This window comes from Procambarus clarkii, chromosome 52, assembly GCF_040958095.1.
Source record: "Procambarus clarkii isolate CNS0578487 chromosome 52, FALCON_Pclarkii_2.0, whole genome shotgun sequence".
Classification (NCBI taxonomy): domain Eukaryota; kingdom Metazoa; phylum Arthropoda; class Malacostraca; order Decapoda; family Cambaridae; genus Procambarus; species Procambarus clarkii.
This window is the reverse complement of record NC_091201.1, coordinates 27,472,152-27,496,558: the sequence shown is the minus strand read 5'-3', so window position 1 is coordinate 27,496,558 and position 24,407 is coordinate 27,472,152. Positions and strand designations below refer to the sequence as shown.

General features: G+C 36.2%; 1 protein-coding gene across 4 annotated transcripts in view; it reads left to right on the top strand.

Moving 5' to 3' along the window:
• Positions 1 to 24,407, top strand: part of HERC2 (E3 ubiquitin-protein ligase HERC2) — a 124,669-nt gene that overhangs the window by 51,442 nt on the left and 48,820 nt on the right. For 3 of the 4 annotated variants that reach the window (XM_069304551.1, XM_069304550.1, XM_069304549.1), the window contains exons 36-53: positions 916 to 978; positions 1,772 to 1,932; positions 3,102 to 3,293; positions 5,094 to 5,238; positions 5,827 to 6,017; positions 6,272 to 6,398; positions 6,523 to 6,639; positions 12,131 to 12,261; positions 12,806 to 12,952; positions 13,535 to 13,615; positions 16,185 to 16,476; positions 17,553 to 17,716; positions 18,408 to 18,602; positions 18,789 to 18,981; positions 20,215 to 20,355; positions 21,212 to 21,316; positions 21,464 to 21,663; positions 23,246 to 23,443. In XM_069304551.1, coding sequence (XP_069160652.1) covers positions 916 to 978; positions 1,772 to 1,932; positions 3,102 to 3,293; positions 5,094 to 5,238; positions 5,827 to 6,017; positions 6,272 to 6,398; positions 6,523 to 6,639; positions 12,131 to 12,261; positions 12,806 to 12,952; positions 13,535 to 13,615; positions 16,185 to 16,476; positions 17,553 to 17,716; positions 18,408 to 18,602; positions 18,789 to 18,981; positions 20,215 to 20,355; positions 21,212 to 21,316; positions 21,464 to 21,663; positions 23,246 to 23,443 — 2,843 coding nt within the window. The remainder of the gene's footprint in view (positions 1 to 915; positions 979 to 1,771; positions 1,933 to 3,101; positions 3,294 to 5,093; positions 5,239 to 5,826; positions 6,018 to 6,271; positions 6,399 to 6,522; positions 6,640 to 12,130; positions 12,262 to 12,805; positions 12,953 to 13,534; positions 13,616 to 16,184; positions 16,477 to 17,552; positions 17,717 to 18,407; positions 18,603 to 18,788; positions 18,982 to 20,214; positions 20,356 to 21,211; positions 21,317 to 21,463; positions 21,664 to 23,245; positions 23,444 to 24,407) is intronic. The other variant, XM_069304552.1, reaches the window with a different exon arrangement.

Genomic DNA, 24,407 nt, shown 5'->3' with positions numbered 1-24,407 from the left:
ACTTCATTCCAATAAATATTATTATATTAAGAACATGAATTACTGACTTGGGTTTGGTTAGGATAGTTTAGGCTTGGTTAGGTTTGATCAAATTTCTATTTTAGTTTCATCTCAAATTTAAACAAATTAAAATAATTTATAGTGTAATGGAAAGCTTAACCATTCCATAAGAAAAAATGCTATATACAGATATCATAAACAAAGATAATGGTCCAGGACGCACCGAAACATTGTCGTTTCTTCATCTTTTGATGTGTGGTTTGGTCATCTATGTATCATCTCAAATTAAAAAAAAAAAATTATATATAATATATTGGAAAGCTTAACCATTCCAAACGAAAAAAAATATTTACCTCTTGATTGTATTGTCCAGTTCTGAAATGTTTTGTAGCCCTGAGGCTGAACACATTAATTGGCATACACTCCACTGGCTTGTAAGCTACAATAATGAACTTTGCTGTATAGATATAATGCACACCTTAAATTTTCTGAAGGTTTCCTCTGTTAAAAATTATGCCATATAACACACTTTAACATCTGAAAACTACTGTACCTGCAAATTTGTGTTTTTATTTACAGTTTTCAGAATATGAATTAACCATTTATGCTCTGTTCTTTAGCAAGTCATTTTGAAAACCCTTCATAACTTGTAGTAAATTAATACATTGGTAACGTTATTAACGAAATTTCTGACGTGTTCATTATTTTGCTAAGCATATAAGTACAGTACAGTAGTAGTAGATACTTTTTGCTTCAGTGGTTTCTGAAAATCTTAGGTCTTTCTTCTCCTCGTATTATCAATCTATTTCTATCAAACAGATAAAGAAATCTCTTGCTTGTTCACAAAGCACCATTGAGTTTACAGCATGTATGATCTTGAATTGTAGTCACAAGAGCCATTTTCTGTATTTAAAGCATTGTGGTCCATGCGGAATCTTCTTCAAACACTTCGATCACGACATATCTCCACACCTTCTGGTATGTCAGACCCAACAGCAATGCTTAAAAATTTACCCCAGAATTTTGCATGTTGGCTTCTTATCAAACAAGTGAAGGAATTATAATTTGCTTGCTTTGTAAAGTACTGTACTGGCACTATCAAAGATTTGCAAAGGATGGAGTCCGTAGCTGGTAATGCAGGTAGGTAGGAGAAGTGAGAGTAACGAACGAGGAAAGTGAACAAAAATGCTGTGGAGGAAATGACAATGTGTGTGTGTATGCCAAGTGTGAATTTCTATCAGATACTACTAAACCAAACAGCCGTGTGAATGGGGTCTGAAAGGTGCATCATCACTCTTTGTAAAAAGTTATGGAAAGCATTATTTTTCACTAAATACTTATTGTGTAAACCTATCACTGGCCTGGTGCAGCAGGCAAGCTATTGTCCAGGTATTTTTTGCCATTACAGATAATTTACTTTCCTTTCAACTTATGCATTTCAGCTTTTTGAGTTTGAGTCTTGCATCTTCACACTAATTAACTTCAGTTTTGTACATATCTTTTACATTTGTCCCATTGTTAATCACAGGAATATTGGCCTAGTCATCTCAAGCTTTATAATTTTCACCACCTTTCATATACTAATTTCACATATAACTTGTCTGCCTTTTGTCTCCAACTTTCAAACCACATAATTAAGCATCCTGTTAATTTAGTCATAGTTCAGTAGTCATGCTTGTATGTCATCAAACAAATCCTTTATTTTTTCCTTTCATCATACTTCTTGAATTATTTAGTAATGCTTTATATTATATATGTATCTTTTTCCCAGTGACAGAATCAAGCTACATACGCAAGCATCCAATCTTGGTTCTTCGTGATTCTTGCTTGCAGCTGTTGAGATCACTAACCATATCAACAGGCTTGACTGCTCATAACATGTCCCCCGCGAGTGCTCGTACAGTTGCTGCTCTGCTCCATAGTATTGTCCAGGTTAGAGGATTTTCTTGGATGTTCATCAATTAATTGTTCTTAAAATAATAAGATGGATAACTGGATTTGTATCTACAATCCAGTTTTTTTTTATGTATAGTACAAAACATTTATGTACAGTACATTTTTGTGTCAAATGTATTATGGTTTCATTGCCAAATACTTTATTCCTCAAATATTTTGGCCTATGTGTAATTTCCACAGCCATATACTAAAGACCCAACAGTAAAGCTTAATGTAAGTTTTGTTTTGACACACAAACAATACTGCTTATAATACCATTTCAATGAAAAAAGACTAAAATATAACAATAACAGTAATAATTATATATACAGTAAATAATAATGCACGTTGGGGGTCTCGTTTGAATGTAATGATCTGGTCTGTGTCTGTTCCGCCGCAAAAGACCCTCTCACTCAGTAACAAGTTACCAAACAGTTAACATAATATTTTATGGAAGATAACCGAGTAGCACAGTTGACTTGCATTTGAAACTTTGTGGTTCAGTGTCCAAAAATTTGTGAGCTAGATCATTTTGGTGAAATAATCTATCTCTGGCAATTTTCATACATAAATAACAAAAAGATATGTACAGTATTCCTAAACGTAGTTTGTAACTTTTGTTATGATTCTTAGCCTAAATATTCTTGTCGGCTTCAGAACAATAGATTCAGAAATGCAATACATAGTTGAATCATAAGGTTTTACAATTTTTGTATGTAGGAAAATTCAGTAAAAATAATAAAAGTTGGTGACATTAATAACATATCTGAATGAATGTGTCATTACAAGTTAGTGTTCGTGAGGAAGGATGCAAGAGTTGATAAACAAAGCAAGAAATATTGACACTGAGCTTATAAAACAGCATTTGTAACTGTAGAATGCTTTTAAAATTATGACTTGAGTAAATAAATACATAAAATACAAATGTTACAATAATTTGATGTTTACAAAATTTAATAACAACATTAGAATGACAAATCTTCTTATACTGGTTTTTATTATAATAGTTTACACATACAGTACCTCCATGGAGTTGCACAAAATTATGGTGGTGGAGAAATGATGCAGAACTAAATTTCTATGTATTACATTAATGATTTGATAACAGTTCACCATAATTTTTGTCCTTATTTAAAGTTTTTTGTCTAATATTTTTAATGCTGCAGGCTGGTACAACTCAGTCTGAAGATCGGGATCATCTCTTGGAGGAGCAGCATCGGTCTTGGTGTACTCTGGGTTTGGTCCGGTCAATAAGCTGTTCTCCCTTATTGTGTAGGAACCTGGCCACACCCCCTTGGGTCAGTTTACTACTTAACCTAGCACAGACCTTCTTGGGACCATCTTCTCTCTATCGTCGGGTAAGTAGCACTTGAGTGGGGGTTTGTAGGGGATGTTATAGCTATTATACATTTTAATACAAAAGGTGGTTTTAATGTTCTTATTGTCTGTCATTATGTGGAAGGAAGAGTGCAGGTGAAGGAGCATAATCTGTTACATTTTAAAAATTGAGCTGGATTCAAAAGGTTCTACTTCATCTTGTGGTGATAAAAGTGAAATGTGAATGTTTATAGAGGTAGCTTAAACATTATTCATATCCTTGATATAATGTAAACAAAAATGCAAGTGTTTACTCTTACCATCACTGAGTTATTGATCATTCTTTAGCCTTTATAACATTGAGGAGGTGCTTCATGTAACCTTTCAATAGGTTTAGGCACTTCTATATATCCATGCAGAAAATTTCAGCTCCTTCATCTTGCATTTGTGAAACTACTTTCTTTAGTTTATTTCACAAATGTGTTTGGACTGAGGTCTATAGATTGTAATGGCCAGTCAAAAATATTATGGGCTCCTTTAATCTTTTGGCAGTATATTTGGTGATGTGCTTTGGGCCATTCTTATATTGTACTGGCAAGTCAGTTTATGGCCAAACTTTAAAGTCTTAGCAGTGGTTCCATTACTTTACAATTTTTTTTTCCAGTGTCCAACTGAAATTGTAAATTCCATCCAGATGGTGAATTGAATATTTATTTATATGGTGTCACCAAAGGAATTACTTACCTACCAATCTTCTGGGTAGAATAGTAGCCATCTTACTTGCCATGAATATCTTGATAGGCAGTAGATTAAGACCTTGATGTTCAGCACTATGGTTGAAACTGGAATGTTTGGTTTTTCAATATTATTTAAAGCAAATGGGGAACTTGTGGAAGTCTGTAACCTTTTCCATTCAGGCCTCTGACAATTCTGACATTCACCATCATGCTTAAAAATACTACTTTGATTGTTCCACTATTCTGCCTCATATAGGGCTGCATAGTCTCCCTGATTTGGTGTCTCCTTTGAATAGAATAAATAATTAAATATATAAATATGTTATTAAGTGTTCATGAATATATATACTATAATATATATGAAATGTTCACTTTTTTGCTCTAACACTATGAAGTTATAGTCTTTAAAATTGTATCATTTGAAGTTAGTTTTTCTGATAAGTTTTCTGAAATGCAGGAACAAAAAATTGGCAGCCCTTGGGTTTCTGATGTCAATGAGCCTGGAATCCAATTCTTTGAAAAATCCCAAGGCACTCCTACTCCCAGGGGCTTTGGGTCTCAGATGGTATGGGAACAAAGGTGTATTGACCTTCCAATTGCCTGTATTTGACTGGTTTTGCTATTTCTCTGTGGTTGGCCGCCCCAGCTGCTTGATTGGCACCAAAAGTTTATGTAGGTGTCAGCGAGGGTGGATACACATGTGTAGTGTGTGTATATATGTACATACACGAGTGTCAGACCACAAAGGAAGAATTGAAACTGTTAATTTTCGTGATTTACACACACATATACATACATACATGTTAGGTTTATATTGAGGTCCCACTCCTCTCCCCCATAAGGTCTAACTACTGACCCTTCATAGGATGCAACCCCACAACAAGCTGACTATCTCTTGGTTACTGCTAGATGAACAGGAGTAATGTAATAGGAAATGCATCCAACCATTTCTGTCCCACCCTGGATTTGAACCTGGAATTCCCAATTGTGAGTCGAGAATGAACCCGACTACTACTGTAAGCATAAAATTTTAATGTTTATTTTGTTTCAAATGTTTGTTGCTGTTAATATTTCAAGGAAGCTGAATTTTATGTCTAATTGCAGATACTGGCTTTGCGGCTGCTGTCTTGTGTGTTACCGCACCGTATTGACGACCTGGAAGACAGACAGATACTGTTAGATCGAATATTTTCCTTACTGGGCAACACCATTCTCACGTGTGCGAATGATCCAGCTATTAGTGCTACAAGTATGTTTTATAATAGATTTGCTATTGAAATTATAATACTAGTTGAAGGATATTAAACGCTATTAGAGCAGTACAATACACTATTCACAATGATGATTAACAAACACCTTGTATCATAATAATTGATAAATCTTATGTGTGGTATTTTTTAATTTCTAAATGTTTGCTGGTGCAGATTGTACTCTAGAAAATATATAATTATTCTGTACTTGAATACATGAATTTTCACATTCTGTATAAGTCTATTGAATAAAGGTAGAAATAAAAATTCAATCAATATTTTATGAAAGATTTAACGTGATTCACTTCAGATATCCATTTTTGAGTCGGTGACCTGTATTTATTGCATTTGTTCAAATGGATAACTTGAATTTGATTGAACATTTGCAGTTGAAAGATCCCCTTTCTAGTAATGTTTCAGAGACCAGTCAACATGTTTTATAAAACCAATATTTTAATAATATTGATGTATGCATTTTTCGACAATAGTTTCATGTGCCTATATTTATTTGTTCCAGTTTTAATGTGCCTATATTTATTTATTCATGGTTATTATCGTACTTTTATTAATCTTAATTTTCTTGTTAGGCAAGAAGGCTCGTGGTACTTGCGTCGCCATAACATCAACTCACTCGAGTACTGTTGCGGAAGCTGTAGTCTCTCTAGTGCGGACTCTTCATGCTCTTCCAGTCTGGAACAATGTTATTAATGATGCCATAATTGATCGACTTGGCTTAGTGTCCCAGTTGTTAACTGATCTCTCCCAGTTCCAGTTCAAGGTTGGTACAGTACTTAATTCTTTATATTTAGCATTCATTCTTTGTTGAATTATATAACAGTTCTATAATTTTTTTGTCATTATATATATATAATATATATATATATATATATATATATATATATAATAAATTTTTTATTAATAATATATACATTATATGTGTATAATTAAATAAAAAATACACACATTCTATATATTATGTATATCATTTATACATTGAGTTTTTACCAAAATTATATATTTCCTAATTTTCAGTTTGATGATTATCGGCCAGGTAGCTTAGCTGGTCAAGCCACAGGTATAGCTGCATCCTTGGCCATTATTGGAGGTGTTGATGCACGCCCCAGACTTGGTGGGGATGTTGTTTTGGAGGGTGGATTGGGTATGCTTTCCTATTTATTGTTGGTAAAATACACATTGCTGAATAAGATTACAAAACACTGCCATAAGGTATTTTTTGAATGTTATAAATACTGTACATCTAATATTTTCAATTCCTTTATCAGGCACAATTGCTCGTATAGGTCAACACAAAGTTTATGTTCAGCCTCATGAAGGTGGAAATCTTCTCAGACTAAGTTTATCGTCGGTAGTGCCATCACCCACCAAACGTTTTGCTATTGGTAAGCTGGGCTGGATACAGGTATTAAAAAATAATGTAAATAGCCTACATGTACAAATTTATAATGTGTGAATTTCAATTGAAGGTTTGAAATGGGTTACCTTTTTATTCTTAATATACATTTTTATGAAGTTACAATTGTAATGCTTTGAAATATAAAAATACAGGTTAACCAAGAGTCAGTTTTATTTAATGACAGTAGATTGTCTCAAACTGTATACAGTGGTATGCATTACAAGTATTTGTACAGAATTAAGAATTTTTTAATGAGGTTTGAAGTCATTATTCTTATACATATTCATGTGATGAAATAACATTTAAGACAGGCATAGTATTTGAAAATATTTTTCTGGTCAAAATATGCTAGAAATTGTGAGCGTGGACAAAAAAATGGCAGTTATGAAGAAAAATGGGATCCAAGGTGCAAGTATATTCAGGATACAACATTGGAAAAGAATTATAATTACCGAAGTGTAGTTCCTGAATGTGAGAGCTACACTCATTGTGTCCCATCTTCCAAGACTGTCATATGACACTTAGAAACAACTGATGGTTCTGGCTTTCACAACCTTCTCACTTGTTCCAACCTATTGTGTTTTAATTTTTTTATGTAGCTTGTGGACTGATTCCGATACTGAATATTAAACAAATAAATCAAATGACATGGTAGGATTTGCTCCGAGGCATTATTAAACCTGTGTTACATGGTAATGTTATTGATACAGTCAAGATGAATATTAGGGTTGCCATTTTATACAGCAGGATTTGTAGAAATGATACAGCCGTATCATACAGAAATGATACAGCTAGTATTACATGCTAGTGAAACTGAAATATTAAGTAGGATAGTTTTTCTATGAATTGTTTACATGTTTAGATATACTTACTGTATAGTTTTTTCTTGTTGAGATATATTATTTGACATATATATTTTATTGGTTTAAGTAAATTGGTGCTTGTGTTACAACAGCGAACTGTATTCATGGCGGTGTAAGACGAGGGACGTCTTAACAGATCATCTATACACAAATGCTCATTTTGACTTGTTACTTAAATTATCATAAATTAGGTTAGGTTAATTAAACCAGGTGGAGGTATTAGTAATTTGTTAAGTTTGCATATGTACAGGATATAATTTACTTACTCTAAATTAATATAAGTTTATTATTGTACGCAATACATCATGAACATTTTTGCGAGAGACCCCTCGGTAGCTCTCCATGGTTAACTTGGATACCACTTAACCTTAGGCCAACACAACAGGTCTCTGAGACCCTTCGTTGTCTATCAGAGTCCATAACCAGAATCTAGTTATTCAAAAAGTCTGTTGGTCTGTTTTCTGTCTGTCTATTGTGATGGAGTGGAATATGGACGGGACATCTTTGTCTGATTTTGCTGGCAGTTCAGCCATCCACAGGTGGATATGTTTACTTCATTGTGGTTCTGGTGGCTTCCAGTCTATAAGGCACCATTTCTGGATTGTGTGGAGATTGTGGGTGGGGGGTGCATTTAATCTGGCCTGGGGTAGGCGAGCTTCCTTTTTCTTCTTCCCACTGTCCAGTTCCTGTGTGTGTTGTCCGGGTTTAGGGCTCTTTGCAGCCTTAGTTTTTTTTACAGGCTCCCATTTTCCAAGTTCAGCATACTTCCATAATTTTTCTCATTCATTGTCCCACCCTTATTCCTTTCTAGATCTTCGTCTCACCATAGGTTTTCTCATTCATTGTCCCACCCTTATTCCTTTCTAGATCTTCGTCTCACCGTAGGTTTTCTCATTCATTGTCCCACCCTTATTCCTTTCTAGATCTTCGTCTCACCGTAGGTTTTTTCATTCATTGTCCCACCCTTATTTCCTTTCTAGATCTTTGCCTCACCGTAGGGTTTGCAGCTATCTTCCACTTATCATATGCAGGACAGTAAGGTGGGTATATAATTACTTGGCCTTCCATGAAGTCTCCTTTGTTGGAGCTGGGTTAACAGGTGTCTTGGTGTCATATGGTCATTTTTCTTGATGGCAACACTGTATAGTGACTGGGCAAGCCTCCTGCCAGTGCATCTCTTCATTGTTTGTCCTTTGTGTCAATTTCTGTTATTTTTTTATTCTGGCTCTTCTTTTGCCTATACAGGTACTGTCAACTCATCTCATATGGCCTTGGCAAAGCCTCTCTTTGACATGGAGGTCACAGGGAGTGGGTTAGTGGCTTCAACTCCTTCTCCAGCTGTCTCAGTGTTCTTTTATCTCTGAAGTGGGGTTTTGTTCTGTGCTGTGTTGTGACTGGGGGGTGCACACTGTTGGCATCATGGCTGTTTTCACCCCATCCTCCATGTGGTGATGTGGTCCAGTCAGCCATATTTTGGGCACCAGTCTGATGATGTGTGGATACTTGCTTTATCCACAGTGTATTTTCAGGCTTGGGGCTTCTAGTGGTCTTTCTGATGTTGGCATCTCATTGCTTGTTACATGGATGCCATTGTTTTCCTCAAAACCCTCCTCTTCTGCCATTCTTCTCTCATAGGCAATCCCAATTCACCATCTCCATTTCTAGAAAAGTTGACCTCCTCATTCGAGATGCCACATGAGTAAACTGTGGAAGCTTTCGTGGGGTCCCTCGTAGAAAACAACCATAGCATGTAATTTTTTTTTTTTTTTACCTGTGCTTTGTGGAATTGTTTTTTGTTTTAGGTCTATCTGTGATTCCTAAGCTTCACTAATTGAGCCAAATTCTGGTCCTGACCATGAGTATGCAACAGACGAGCCTCTTGCTCCTGGTGTGTTGGGTTAGGTTAGTAGACATCCATCAGTTGGAGGAGACTACGGAGTTGCGCTCTGGTTGTCTGTCTGGTTGATGGTTGTTGGATAAAGCTTGGTATATTCAAGTCAAACACCTGTGGCAACTGAGAGCCAAAACAAAAATACAGTGGTACCTCCCATAACGAATTTAATCCGTTCCATGTTCGTCATGTGAAACGGACGTCATACAAAACGAGTGTCCCCCATGTAACCAGTGTGATGCACTGTGTTTATTGTGAAATTTCCCTAGTGTGCATGACATCAAATGTTCCCCAAAATATAATTTTTCTTTGTAAAATGATAAATTACCGTCCCTGAACATGTCTATGTAAAAATAATTACCAAATTCCACTTACTTTGGCTGTGAGGGCGTGGACAAGGTGCGCTGTGACGTCATCAGGGGCTGGTCGCCCGTGTGTGAAGCTCCCAGACACGGTCGCGCAGGCCATTCAAGCACCGCGTGTTGCCACAAATATATTTTCAAATATTTTTCCTATGCATTTCCAATGCGGTTTTATTTGTTTCTTTTATCGTATATGATGCATATTTGTGACCTTTACAATATGTATACAGTAGAATGTTCATAATTTTCCATGAAACTGTGATACATGTGTCAGTAATGTGTCCACAATAAATGTTTATTGTCACAATATTACGTGGTAAAAATGCACTAATATTACAATATGTACAGTTTCACATACTATTTACACAGTAACACACTGTATTACACACTCAGTACTTTGGAGGTGCATAATAGTCAACGAAGTAGTCCATGGTACACAGCGCGACTTTGCTCTCCTTGCACCAGCTACAGATAGATTTTTGTTTCCTGTTTCATCGTTCTGTGTGCTTGCAAATAATGCACTCGCGTGCACCCTTGGCTTTAGTACTTGTAGGTGGTATGTAGCCAAGCTTATAAAGCATAAGGTAGTATTGAAACGATTATAGGAAAAGCTCAATTTGTAAGGTAGTCTTGAAAAGATCGCTTTGTTAGGTCCCACACAGGAAGAGATTCAGCTAGCCTCAAAGAGTGTCCATCAGTCAGGAAGAGATTCAGCTAGCCTCAAAGAGTGTCCATCAGTCAGGAAAAGATTCAGGTATTCTTAAAAATATCAATGAACACCACCACCATGGAAGCCGCTAACACTGTTCATCTATGCTACTTGTATCAGATGCATCATCACTGAACGCAGAAAACGATTCATCTATGTATCATCTATATACATTAGAGATGGCAAGGGTGGGGCTCAGAGCTACACCTGGATACGCTCGCTGTATCATCCTCATAGGTGCTGTATCACAGGCATCCGACCGTTGTGTTAAGCCCTTATTGCGCCTAGCTTCACCAATGTTATGACCCTTATGTTCTTCAAACAATAGGGTCTGAATTGCACTGACTGAGTAGTCTTTCAACACCGTGTGGGACAGGTGTTTGAGAGCCAGAGGCATGTGTGCTACAAATGGTTGCTCACGCACTACTAACCCAGCCAGCAGCCCTTGTTTTTCATATTCGTTATAGCAAAAGGTTCGTTCAGTGTTTGTTGGGTAGGCTGCTCCATTATGACAATCTTTCTTTGTTTCAAATGTGTTCCATTTGTTTTGTATTTATCACTTACGTCTCAATAATGGAGCAGCCTACCCGACAAACACTGAACGAACCTTTATGACATTTGTCCATTTTTCAAATTGTTTCAACAGTTCTTTTATTTTTCGTTTTTTTTTTTTTTTTTTAAGAAACATGGAGCAGTCGACCTGTAGACCACCGAACGAACATTTTTGACATTTGTACTGGTTTTCAAAATTCTTCATATTTTTTATTATTTACGTTTTTTGTATGTAAGAAACATGGAGCAGCCTACCTGCCGACCACCGAACGAACCTTTTGCTATAAGACAAATGAAAAATAAATATTGAACACATTTGAAGAAAGGAAAATGTCATAATGGTTTATTCAGTGTATGTAAGGTAGGCTTCTCCATTATTGAGACGTAAATGACAAATAAAAAACAAATGGAACACATTTGAAACAAAGAAAGATTGTTATAATGGAGCAGCCTACCTGCCGAACACCGAACGAACTTTTTTGACATTTGTTGTATATCAGATATTTCATTTCTTGTTTCCTACAAAAACGTCAATGCTTTGCAACATCTCAGCAGTCACCCTTTTATATCCCAGCATCATTAGCATCTTTAAACAAGAACAACATAATTTATGTGCATCGTCGGAGGCGTCTAAGAATGTGCAAGCAGCAGCGCGACCCCACCATGTGGTGTTGACGTTACTCAAACCAGCGTTCGTCATACGGGACGATTTGACGCCGATCGGGCCGTTCGTTACCCAAAATATTCGTCTTTTGGGGCAATCGTTATGCGAGGTACCACTGTAGTTTTTAGTTAAATTTAACTCCTACTTTTTGTATTAGATTGTCTTGTATTTTAATTTAATATTCCACTGCAATTGCCTTTCTAATTTACATTAGGAATAATTCAATAAATTTAATTTAATTTGGAATTTTGGTATTTATTTTGATACTAATTTAGGCAGATTACATCTTATTTAGTTTTAACTATATAAAGATGTTAATTTTAATATCATGTGATAGTATCAGACACTGAAAAATTTCTTGACCTACATAACGTAACTTATGAGGTCAGTCATTGTATACACGACTAATGACTTTAGTGCATTCCTCTGGATACAGATCGGTTAAGTGTAACTACAGCCTGTGTTCAAGTTTGGGTTTCTCTAGTGGCTCTGGCTGGGGATTATTCAAGAAGTTTTCATATTTCCAGCCCATTAGCACTTTCTCCTACATTACTGAGAATACAGCAGGTAAGTAGACAGAAAAATAACTATATTTGGGAGTTATATGTAGGCTGTATTGTGTGAAGTACAATACGTAAATGGAGCTTAAAAACGGGTTTAATATACCATGGTTTGCATGGTTTAATGCATGGAAATTTTTTCAATGTGCATGCATGTGTGCTGTCTCCTGGGTTGACCCCAGAAAATGGTTGCTAGGAAAAGAAAATGCATAATAATCAGTATTTAATTTCTATTGCTTGCAGTACAGCATAACTTTGTATAGGAGGAAAATTAACATGTCAACAAAATTAATGAATAGAAAAAGACTGATGTTTGGTAAAAAATATATGGTTAAGGACAGTTATACAGGTTATGTTTACTCTATTTAAACAAAAGAGTCTTTTCATGTAAATAATAAGTTATAAGGTCTCTAAAATGCCCATTAATTTATATTTGAGGAATAGCTTTCATTATATTTAAAATTGAGGGAAATATATAAGGTCCATTAAATTTCAAACTACGATTTTATTGTAACGTGCAGCTATTTATTTGTTCTTGTGTTGCCTTACAGCTGCGCATGTTGGTGATGAATGCATGCCGAGCACTCCTGAATCATCAGTCTCTTCTGAGGCTGGTCCTTTTGCAGCCCACAACGGACATCAGCAGCTCGACTAACAACCTTGATTCAGTGGCGGATGACACCAGCCAGAGTTTAGAGGTTATTTCCCATTTTACGATTTAGAGTTACAGGGCAAGATTTGTTATTTAGGGACAACACGGCTATAGAGTTGTAAATTGTTGATCATCTAGCATTTACAATTAGTGTATTCTAATGTTTGTGTTAGCAAAATCTGTTTTACATATTTGTTTATTTTTATTGGGTACATAATTTATGAGGCAAATAATATGCTGTTATTGTAAAGATTACTTTTTTTGTTAGTAAACATTGGAAATGTTACTATACTGTATCTCAATTCTCAATAATTATAATGAAATACATGCAACATTATCAGGAGTTTTAAAATTATGCACCAACTTGCATACAAGTTCATACACCATAGAGAAGTTCAAATATTTGTATTACAAATAAAATTGTGCATTACTAAATTTGCATTACCTAAACTCTTGCATTTACAGTAGAATGGTAGCAAGGCTTCAATACTTTGTAAATGAGTCTCCTTGCTGTGCATAAGAAAATATGTATACAGTATATGGATATAAATTGATACTGTTTTGTAAATAGATATATAATCAAAGGATATTAGAAGTATTTAATTAGGCATGTATTTATTATTTTCAGATTCTTCTAATTCAGAGGCTCATCACTGCATCTACACCTCCATCACCTGTGAAGGCATCATACACAAGGGAGCAGTTAGAGGTAATGTCATTGACTACCTTGCCTTGCATTGGTTTCGAGGATCAGTGTCCCCACTGCCAGTGTATGGCTAGGTCTCCTGGTTGGTGGTCTCGTAAACCAAACTGTTGGACATGACTGTTCATAGTCTGGTGTATAAATCACAGCCTGGTTGATTAGTTATCCTTTGAAGATGTTTATCAAATTCTCTTTTGAACCTCATGAGAGGTCGGCCAGTTATGTTCCTTATGTTTAGAGGGGGAGTGTTGAAAAAGTCCTGGGCCTTTGATATTGGTAGAGTTCTCTCAGTGTACCTATTGCACATCTGCTATTCAACCAACCTGTCCTCTAATAACACATCATATTTTGACATAAAAATCCCCAATGTCAAAATATGGTGCACTATAAATCATCATACCTCACAAAATTGATGGGCAGTCTCATTTTTCATTCATGGGCCCTTGGTTAGGTTAGGTTTAGGCAATCTAGTACTGTACATCATTTTAGTGATGTTGTGATAATGCGAGAGGATGGGTTGTTTCAACCAGGTTATTTTGCTCTTCTTAACACTTTCGCTCACCCCCCGCGCCACCCCTCAACTGTGCGATATGGGCCCCAGCGTGTCACGGGAGCGTGCGTTAATTCCGAAAAGTGTATACTCTCTTCAACTTTGTCACCTCAATTCTCCTTCTACGAGATTAAATTTGGTATCATTGTGTTCGCAATAAAATTCTCTACAGCACTAAATGCATATAAACTCCAAAAGCCCGGCTAATTACCCGCAGCAAACGAGAAAGTGCGAACGAGTTACCCGGGAGCGCGCAAACGGGATAAAATGTTTTCACTATTTTCACTCTGGTCACCTCAATTTTTGTCCTAGGTCTTTCATTTTGGTCTCAATGGGTTCGTAATAAAATTCTCTAGAGGAACATTAGCATATAAAATAAAAAACCTGGTCACGCTCCAACCGCCGACGAGTTGAAGACGGGCCACGTGTTAGCCGTGAGTGAGCGCTCAGACGCCTTCCTGCTACACTCCCAATTCCCGCCCTTTTCAAGCCTTTCTTTCGCAATTTTCTTCCTGGAAGGGCCTTGTTCATGATTACTATCCATCGTGGAGTAAGCGTAGATAGTTTCTAAAGCCGCAATAAGAAATATAGCCACGGAAAATAGCCGAAATGTTCACACGTTTGAGATGCGAGGGGAGGCGACATTGGTCACAACAGTGGAGCAAAGACAATGGGCCCACAGCATGTGCCAAGCCGCCTGAGGGCCACGAGGCTCAACAAAGAAAATGGGAAGACATCGGCGCACATTTTAAAACCAGTCCCCAAAAAATCGGAAAAAACCTGATTTTTGCCGATTATTTAAAGTGGATGACGCAATGCTGCGTCATCCCCGGTATTACTGCCAGTAAACGGATGACGCAATGCTGCGTCATGCCCGGGCGAAAGTGTTAATATGCCTTTTTGTCGTGTGTGTGGTGTTATTTCCACATGCAGATTTGGAACCAGTTCCCTAAATATTTTTAAGTGTAAATTATTATGATGTCTCTCCCACCTGCACTCTAGGAAATACAGATTTAATAATTTCAAGTGGTCCCAATAATTTTGATGTTTTATTGAGAGGATTCTAGCATTAAAAGATCTTTACAAGTTCTTCAGGTCATCAATTAATTCAGCTTTGAATGCGGCTGTTATTGTGCAACAATATTCCACACTAGCGTCTTAAAGAGAATCATCATTGGTATTGTACCTCTTGTTTGAAAGGCTCTTATTGTCCAACCTGTCATTTTTCTTGCAGTTGTGACAGCTACTTTATTGTGTTCTTTAAAAGTAAGGTCTTCCGATATGAATATTCCCCAATCTTTTTTATTGCTTTTTCGTTCTCTACTGTACTATGATTTGACCCCATTTTATATGTGGTTTCAGTTTTTATATTTTCGTTTTTCCATAGTGCAGGAACTGGAACTTATCTTCATTAAACATCATTATTTTCTGTGACCCATTGAATCACCTGATTTACATCAGTTTGGAGGTTTGCTATGTCCTCTATATTGTCTACTCTCATAAAAATCCAGTTAATTTGTGCAAAGGATGATTTGGCACTCTAGTTTGTGTTAATGTCTGTGTCTGATATGAGGATGAGAAAAAGTACTGGAGCAAGCACAATACCCTGGGGGACTGATCTTTTCACAGTCGATGATCTGGATTTTACTTTGACCATTACACTCTGGTTCTGTTGGTTGGAAAATTAAAGATCCATCTTCCTCCTTTGTCAGTAATTCTTAGTGTGCACATACAGTGGAAAATTAATTTAGGGCATCAACTAATGTTCTTATTTTTCTTATCATTATTTATATTATGTACGGAAGAAGTTAATTTTTTGTTGGGAAAATGTTAATTATTGACAATCTGAAGTTAGTGGGCAGGCATATGCAAACACTTACCAATCATCTACACAGCAGAAAGTTAGATTTTTTGTAAATTTCCAAATCAGTTTGATAAACAAGATAATCAGCAATAGCTAGAATAAAGTTATAAATATTCAGATCAAATTTTTTAATCTTTATATTTTTACTTCCTATTTTACAGACTGCAGCACTAGCTCTTTGTGAAAGCCTCACCGAAGAGATATCGCAGCCTATTCCAGCCACACCCTGCTCCAATGATGATATCTCTACACCTCTTAGTGAACATTCTATAGGATGCCCACCTTCACCTGTTATTGCAAATGATAATCCACCGACGCAGATTCGTCCAACCCGTCCAGCACAAACCACGCGAGGAAAAAGGACACGCAATGCTTCTCCATCCCCTTTGGTCAGGCAGTTAATGGAAATGGGCTTTTCACGGAAGAGTGTGGAACATGCAGTTAAGGCTCTAGGTAAAGTACTATCAATTTTACTTAGACAAATAATGTATAGTACTGTGTATCACATAAAATGAGATTCTTTATCTGGCTGCCAGTGCCTAAAAATCTTTAGTCCCTGCACTGTTGGATAGAAAAAATAAATGCAAGGAATTCTTTGAGTATACTCCATTGATCTGTTGAAACATAAACGATATCTAATACAAAAGTTTGAATGCCACAGTGATGGTTTGCTTTTGAAAGACCGCTACTGCATATGAGAATGTTATTTTTGTCATTGTCAAATACAGTATAAGGAGGATCTATAGTCTTTAGTCTGTAGAAAGACCCGGGTAGACACCTAGAACGATGTATCATAGGTAATAAATAATGTTGCCAGGAACATGTAGAAGGAAAATGTAGCCACCTAAACCAAATTCAGTATCTCTAAATCAATTGTGAAAATGTTACCAATGTGTGTCAAGACACTGTTACCATACACATTAATACATCTTAATATTCGTTGGTTCTCAAGGAGGGAGTAGTCAAATATTGGGGTGGGTGATGTTAATGTCCAAAAAATAGGTATAAATGTTATCAAAGTGAATAGACAGCCAAAACACACTGACACACATTGCTTCTGCGTCCAATATTATCAGGTAATAATGCTCGTGGGTTCTTGAGGAACAATCAATTAAAACTCGGGTGGCCAATACCATTAGGTGGGCAGTGTGCTGTATACTGATGTAGACCCATGTTGAGGTTGGAACTGTGTATATCAACAGTTTTTTTTTTTAAAGAAATGGTGAAAATTGAGTGGAGATCCAATGAATGGATTTGGTTCGTTGTTTAGCAATCCAGATTTTGGAGTGTACACTATATGTAGAATATATATAATTTATATTGTAGTTAATAAATGAAATATTGGAATATATTACTGTGTACAAATGTGTATTGGTGGTATTACAGTGTACTTTAATTCTAAGGTTTCATGAAGCAAAGCTAAACAAAGTTTTATCAATTATACTTTCATTATGAATTTTTTTAAAAAGTCTTTGGTTTGAAATACTAATTGTAGTTTTTTTTTAATCATGTGGTCTTTTATATTGCAGGTGGTGTTGGAACTGAAGTAGCTCCAAGCCCCGAGTCATTGGTTGTGTGGCTTATTGAGCACGCTGACATCACTTTATCTGACACGGATACTGCACAAGATGTTTTGGATTCAGATGCAGATTCATTAACAGACGAGTTTAATGATGATCCACCTGTATTGGAGGTACAGTACAAGAATTTTACCATTTTATTTGTCAAAATGAGAGAAATAATTACGGAATAAACAAAGTTTGATGAGGGTGCTTGGAAGCATGTTAATAAGAATGTTTTGTATATTGTTGTGAGGAATTAATATAAAGGTGAACGCATTTATGAAGAGAAGGTAACCGATTTTGTCTTGTAACGGAATACAAGTCATGGAATTTTGATTACTACATTTTGTTTAGGAAAATTTATATACAAAAAAAAGTTTGCTTCAAACTGTGTTATAATTGTTGATGTAAAAATAATAATCTGTGTCTTGAAGAATTAAGTGCATAAAAGACAAGACCTGTACACTATAGTTTTAGTGATTAGCACCTTCACCCACTTAACCTTGTATGATGATGTCGGATCAATACCCGTGTAGCATGGGATGATTGGGCACTGCACTTTCACTGTTTGCCTTTGTGCACCAAACAGCAAAATGGGACCTAAATGAATGATAATTGCTGAATGACCTAATAGGTACCAGTACCTGACCTCAAATATTCCGACATTTAAAACGGAACAAAAATATAGATGTATTAAAAATATGTTGGGAGTTTGAGTAAATTATCACTTCAAGAACTTAAAACAATTTGATCCATTTGTGAAGCAAAGATACACAAGATCAAGATTATTTAATTTCTGTATTCTCTCTTTACATATCGTAGGCATCTCCTATTGTTGAAGTATATCGCAAACGAGTTGAGTTTACCAGCAATGATGAATATGCTATGTATGTGCGGGACCACATATCACCTGGTATGAATGTACGTTGCTGTCGCACATATGAAGAGGTTTATGAAGGAGACATTGGGCGGGTTGTGCGAGTTGATAGAGGTTCTCTGCATAATCTCAATGTTCAGGTTAGTATTTATTGTATACAGTATTGCTTCTCAAGATTGTATAAAATGTGTGTAAATTATTTGGTAGCATTTGTAGATCTGTATAATATCATAATAATATTATACAGGTATTGTAATTAACTGATTACAAATGTAATAAGTAAAATGTTTTATTATTTTAGTAATTATCAAAGTTGAAAATAATAGGTTGACTGGCATCGAAAAGGAGGAACATATTGGGTTCGCTACATCCACATTGAGCTCCTGGACCAGCCGCCACCCCCACTAGCTACCAATGGTCCCATTAGAGTCGGAGATAAAGTAAGAGTGAAAAGTTCAGTGGTCACTCCAAAGTACAAGTGGGGCTCGGTTAATCACCGCAACATTGGAGTCGTTACAAGTAAGTGTCACGTATCATTCTGCAGTGACAGCCTGTTAGAGTGTAACAATGGCATTATCTAGTTACTATCATAATAAGTGAGTGGGTACAAGTACTGAACTGTTATTTGGTCACCTCAAGACCAAGAGTGGTTGATAAGCTGATAATGTTTTCAAGGGAGCAATCAAGCTCTTCTGCCTTCCAAAATAATTGTCAGGTTAAAAAATTCAGCATAAAAATCTAAATAAAGTTTTGGTACTCAACAAAATTTTATGTTCCTCAATGTGCAGTTTTGGAATGATGTCTTGATCATATTGGACACTTAAGTGTTTGTTGTGGTTGGTTATACCAAGTTTATCTTCTGCACAGAGTTATGCATAATACCATGGTGATACTTAGAGCCTTAACACCCCATTATTATACAGAATAACTTGGTGATGTTAATTTTCCAGTGGTATTCCTTTGTCCTCTTCAAGAGCAGCCATGCTGACATCTATTTTTTTCTCCTCCAACCCTGCCTCTGCCTGTATCACTCCTATACTGCATCCTGGGTAGTGTAGGTTGAACTTACAGCCATCCTCTGCTGCACCGTTTCATTTTCACTTTCACATTGAGCATAACTGATAAAGCTATTCAGTTTAGTTTAAAAGAACTTCAGTTTGTTGCAAGTAGAACCTGTCACTGACTTGTTTCTTGTATTTGGTCAGACATATTTTCAAAGAAATATCAAGAAATGTTATGACAGCTACTTTGAATGTCTGCATGCATTACATAGATAATCTAGGTCACTTCTTTCATGTGGTACCTTCAGCTAAAGATATTATGATAAAAAATCAAATACTAGAGACAGTCTGGTCAGTTAGGCCAAGATAGGATTCCAGGTCTGTGCCTTTACTACTTGCTTTATAGTTGTGCAATAATTTCTTGACATATTATATTTATGGCATCATAACTAATAACTCGTCACAATGACAGTTTAGTTGATGGTTATTAATTCTAATCACCTCTCATGTGCTTACAGGTATATCTTTCATTTATTATAATGCTTTTGAAAACTAGCTTGCATGTGAGAAACCATTTACTGTATTGGAAAAGCTTTTGGATAACACAAATTTTTAAAGAAATATAGTTTATAGTATGCATGAACTAAAGTTGTTTATGTACTATGAAAAGCTTTATATAAATTGAGTAAACTTTTAGCTTTGTGATTAGTAAGTTGCATACAATTGAATACTTTTTCTTTGATTGGATTAGGTGTGAGTAGTAATGGCCAGGACCTGATGGTCGACTTCCCGCAGCAGCCAAACTGGCAAGGTTTGGTCAGCGAGATGGAGGTTGTGCCCTCGTGCCACCTGAGTGTTACCTGTGATGGTTGTGGGATCTCCCCTATAACAGGTAAGTTCGTGAACATGGACACAGTGGGGATCTTAGCTCTTGCTACTTGTGCACACCAGCAGGAGCCACACAACCTAGGTTATCGATTGCAAATTCCATTGTAAAAACAAACAAACCTGAGGTTAAAGTTGGGGGATGTGAATGCTTCGTATCAGTCCTTACGTGCATAATGAGGTAAATAACATGTCGGTTTTGAATATTTAAGACAATTGCATTTGATAGTCAAGGTCAGAAGAGAATTTGGTGTTATAAGGTACTGTAAGTTATTATTTATCTACACGAGGGATAGTAATTTAGAAGCATTTTTGGTTTTATAATTAAACAAGTTATCAAATCCAAACATCTGCATTTCAAATATGTACTGCAATATGCATCATCCAAAAAACCTGTGGCTGCATTCCGATGTGTTACATACCAGTTTGTAAAACTATTGGATTTGAGATTTTGTTTCGTGTGCATCGATGTGTTCGAATAACATGTCGCTCAAGTGAGCAGAGCTTAGCGAGCCATTCTGTGTACAGCACACAGCCATTCAGAATGGCTATGCGTGCCATCACTCTCACCTCTCATGTTTGTGGTAATTTACTTTAGAAATCTTGTGACATTTAGTTTTGCAATTTATAGTAGATATTGTACATTGAAATCACAGTAACATGATATACATGCAAGAAAATACTGAGGCAGAGTGGTGGGATCAGACTCGCATCCTTGTTTCTAGAGTCCAGGGGTGTTAGTTCATTCCCATCACATTGTCTCAATATTTCATCGTAATTACTGTATGCAATGTAATGCACTAATGATTAACTTAAATTATGTATTTTATGTAATAAATATAAAAGTTGCCTTGAATCCACAGGAGCAAGAATGAAATGCAAGGTATGTGATAACTTTGACTATTGTGAAGAATGCTACCAGACTAAGAGAAGTCACCGTCATCTCTTCAATAGGATTGCAGAGCCGGGTGAGATCATTGAAAAGATCAATTTCTGTAAAAGCTTGCAATAATATTTCAGAAATGAATACATCTTTGTATAACTATATTTTTAGTGTGTATTTAAATATTTGTGTTAGACTGGAAATAAAATTGATACCTATTTTCTGAGGGCAGGTAGTCCAGCTGTCTATGCTGGTCCTCCTGGTAGAGGCCGTTTCCGTAAGAAGGAAGGCATCTTGGGAGGAGTTGATGGCACGGTGGAAGATTGGTACCGTTGTGTTCGTAATCTTAGTGTGTCATCCCGAGAAAATTGGGCCCACAGGCTTATTGATGGCACTGGAAGTTACTGGCAGAGCTGTGGACAGGAAGGCAAGGTATGGATTAAGGTCATTGTATTAATCACTTAAGCATTGTATAGGCTGTTTTACTGAAAACTCTCATACAGGATTTGTTATACTACAACTGAGCTGGAAATGGCACTTCTCTATCCTGCAAGCAAAAATTCCCAGAATGTGTTGCGTGTTATAAAATTAAAGAAACCTATCGTATTTGACTTTGCAAAAAGTATATTATAGTTCTATATGTAACAAAAATATTGAATCTTCGGATGGCCTATTCGTTGGCCCACATGAGGCGACTATTATTTATATCTGGCCCACTACTATCCCCCCCCCCTATCACTCACTCATAAGCTCGACCTGTTATCTGGCCTTACTTTCTGTAACTTTTGATTTCCACCCATAAATCTAACTTAATCAAAAATTATATAACCCTAATGAAAGTACTGCATTGTAAAGAAATATTGCCAGAACTAAAGTAGACATTTTTCAAGAGGCAGTTGAACAAATTTCTGCAGGAAGTACTGGATCAGCCAAATTGTTGTGAATATGTGGGTCTGTAGACTGCTGCAATCAATAGCTTCATGGTGCAAGTTATCATCAAACATGTACAGTAGAACAGTTCTCAAAACTGGCTATGGGTAACCTACAGGTAAACTCATTGTCATCTTGTACAAGGACTATCCAACAAGTAACCCACTACCATTGAAGAACACTTCCACTCTTAACAAGAGAAAGTCAACTATGTGAGGTGGCTTCAGTGTGGGGACCAGGAATTGTGAAGTGCTGCTACCTAGTGCTGGTCAGCATACATACCCAAACTAGCAAATTGGTAATGAGAGCTCTCTCTCAATGGTCACATGTCAAGGCCGAGTTCAAAAGGGCTTTGAATTTTATGAATGGGGTGGTAATCATTCTGGCCAGCGACCATTCATTAGATGGTCGATAGCCGAGGGAAGCAGCATGTCGTAATCTATTATTTTCTAATCAGATTTGTGTTCATTGTACTAATAAACCATAATTTTATTGTACAGGCTTTGTAAAATATTGTATATGCAGTAATAAAATACTTTAGTCCTGGAATAAGATCCTTAACAAGTTTCTACATGAACAATAATACTGTATGTGGTGTCTGCAGATGCATACTTTTGAAGGACCAAGAGCCCACTTTACATCATTGATTTGTAAATTACCTTCCATTATCGTTAATAATGAATAACCAAGAAACCTCCTGAACATTTGTTGTTGACAGTTTTTATTTAGTATTGAGGTTTAAATTGTGCATTTTATTAATTTAGGTGTCTTTGACATTTTGTAATCTTGGATATTTTAGTGTTTAAATGTATTATGTGCATTACATTGTGTGTTTTTTGTACGTTATTATGTTTGGCTCCAAGTAGCAACTTATTGGAACATGATTTTGTCACATTTTAGTACTTGGCAAAACTCTTAATAGAAAAGCTTCTATTTGTACTCTATGCTCTAAAAACAAAACAAAAATAGATAGAAAAAATAATTAATAGTGTCTATTCTAATTTGTATATCCAATTTGAGAATAGCAGAATGTCTAGTAGTAATAATCATGTGTATAACTGAACAATATCTTTTTAATCTGCAGCACTGGATACGTTTAGAGATGCAACCCAACATTGCAGTTGAATGGCTGAGATTGCTTGTAGATCCTGCAGACAGTTCCTATATGCCAACCCTCTTAGTGATCAGTGGAGGAGATTCTCTGGCTAAGATGCGGGAACTGAACACTGTCCGTATCACTCCTTCAGACACTTGGGTTACTCTCCTTCGAAGTGCGAAGGAGGTAAGTAAAGCCTGGAGATTTGTTTTTGTATTGAGTACCTCCATAAGGAAGGATAACTTTTATCCTGGCTTATCCTTAAAGGACATTTCTTGGAATCAACTTTTTTTACACTTGATGTATCTTCCTAATACAAAGTTTATTTTGAAGTTCAGCAGTGCAATAACCTGGTGGTATTTTGGGGGGAATTATATCTAGATTGTTTTTCCTGGATTAGGGACATTTTTCTCAGTGCAATGATGCAACAGTGAAATGGCAGAGGTTTTAACAAACCAGTACCCAATGATGTGAAGGATTGTCGCACTGGGCACCAAGCGCACACAAACACGAGCCAAGCATACAAGGTCTCAGACATACACATGCAAACAAAATATAAACACACATGTACCAGACATACATACACGTGCATGCCAAATGTGCACACATGCACCAAACAGGCACACATGCTCAAGACATGCACACATGAGCCAAACATGCACACATGCTCCAAGCATGTGCACAAGTACCCAAGTACCAATGCACACAAGTAAAACCAGTGTGTGTGAGAGAGAGTAGTATGACTTCAAAAGTTATGTTGCCCTGCAGTGACATGACTGCCACATACATCACAGTTTTACATATGCACCATTAAACATTCTGGATACACAGGTGAGATACTTTCATGATATTGCAAGTGAAATAGCCCAGAGGACAAGGTCTTGCTGTTTATATATACTATTTGAAAAGTGATGTTATTCTTGAAGAACTAAATCATTCCATTGCTCAGTATTGATAATGATAAGATTCATAGTTTTAATTATTTGTTTAAGAATAAAGTTTGATGTCTGAAGATGGTTTACACATTATTATACTAAGCTTTGTTTAGCGGTGCTTGTGTATGCTGGTCATTTATATTATTCCCTATATAAACATCTATGCACCAGTATAAATAAATTAAATGAGTATTGGATTTATTCAAACAATGAAG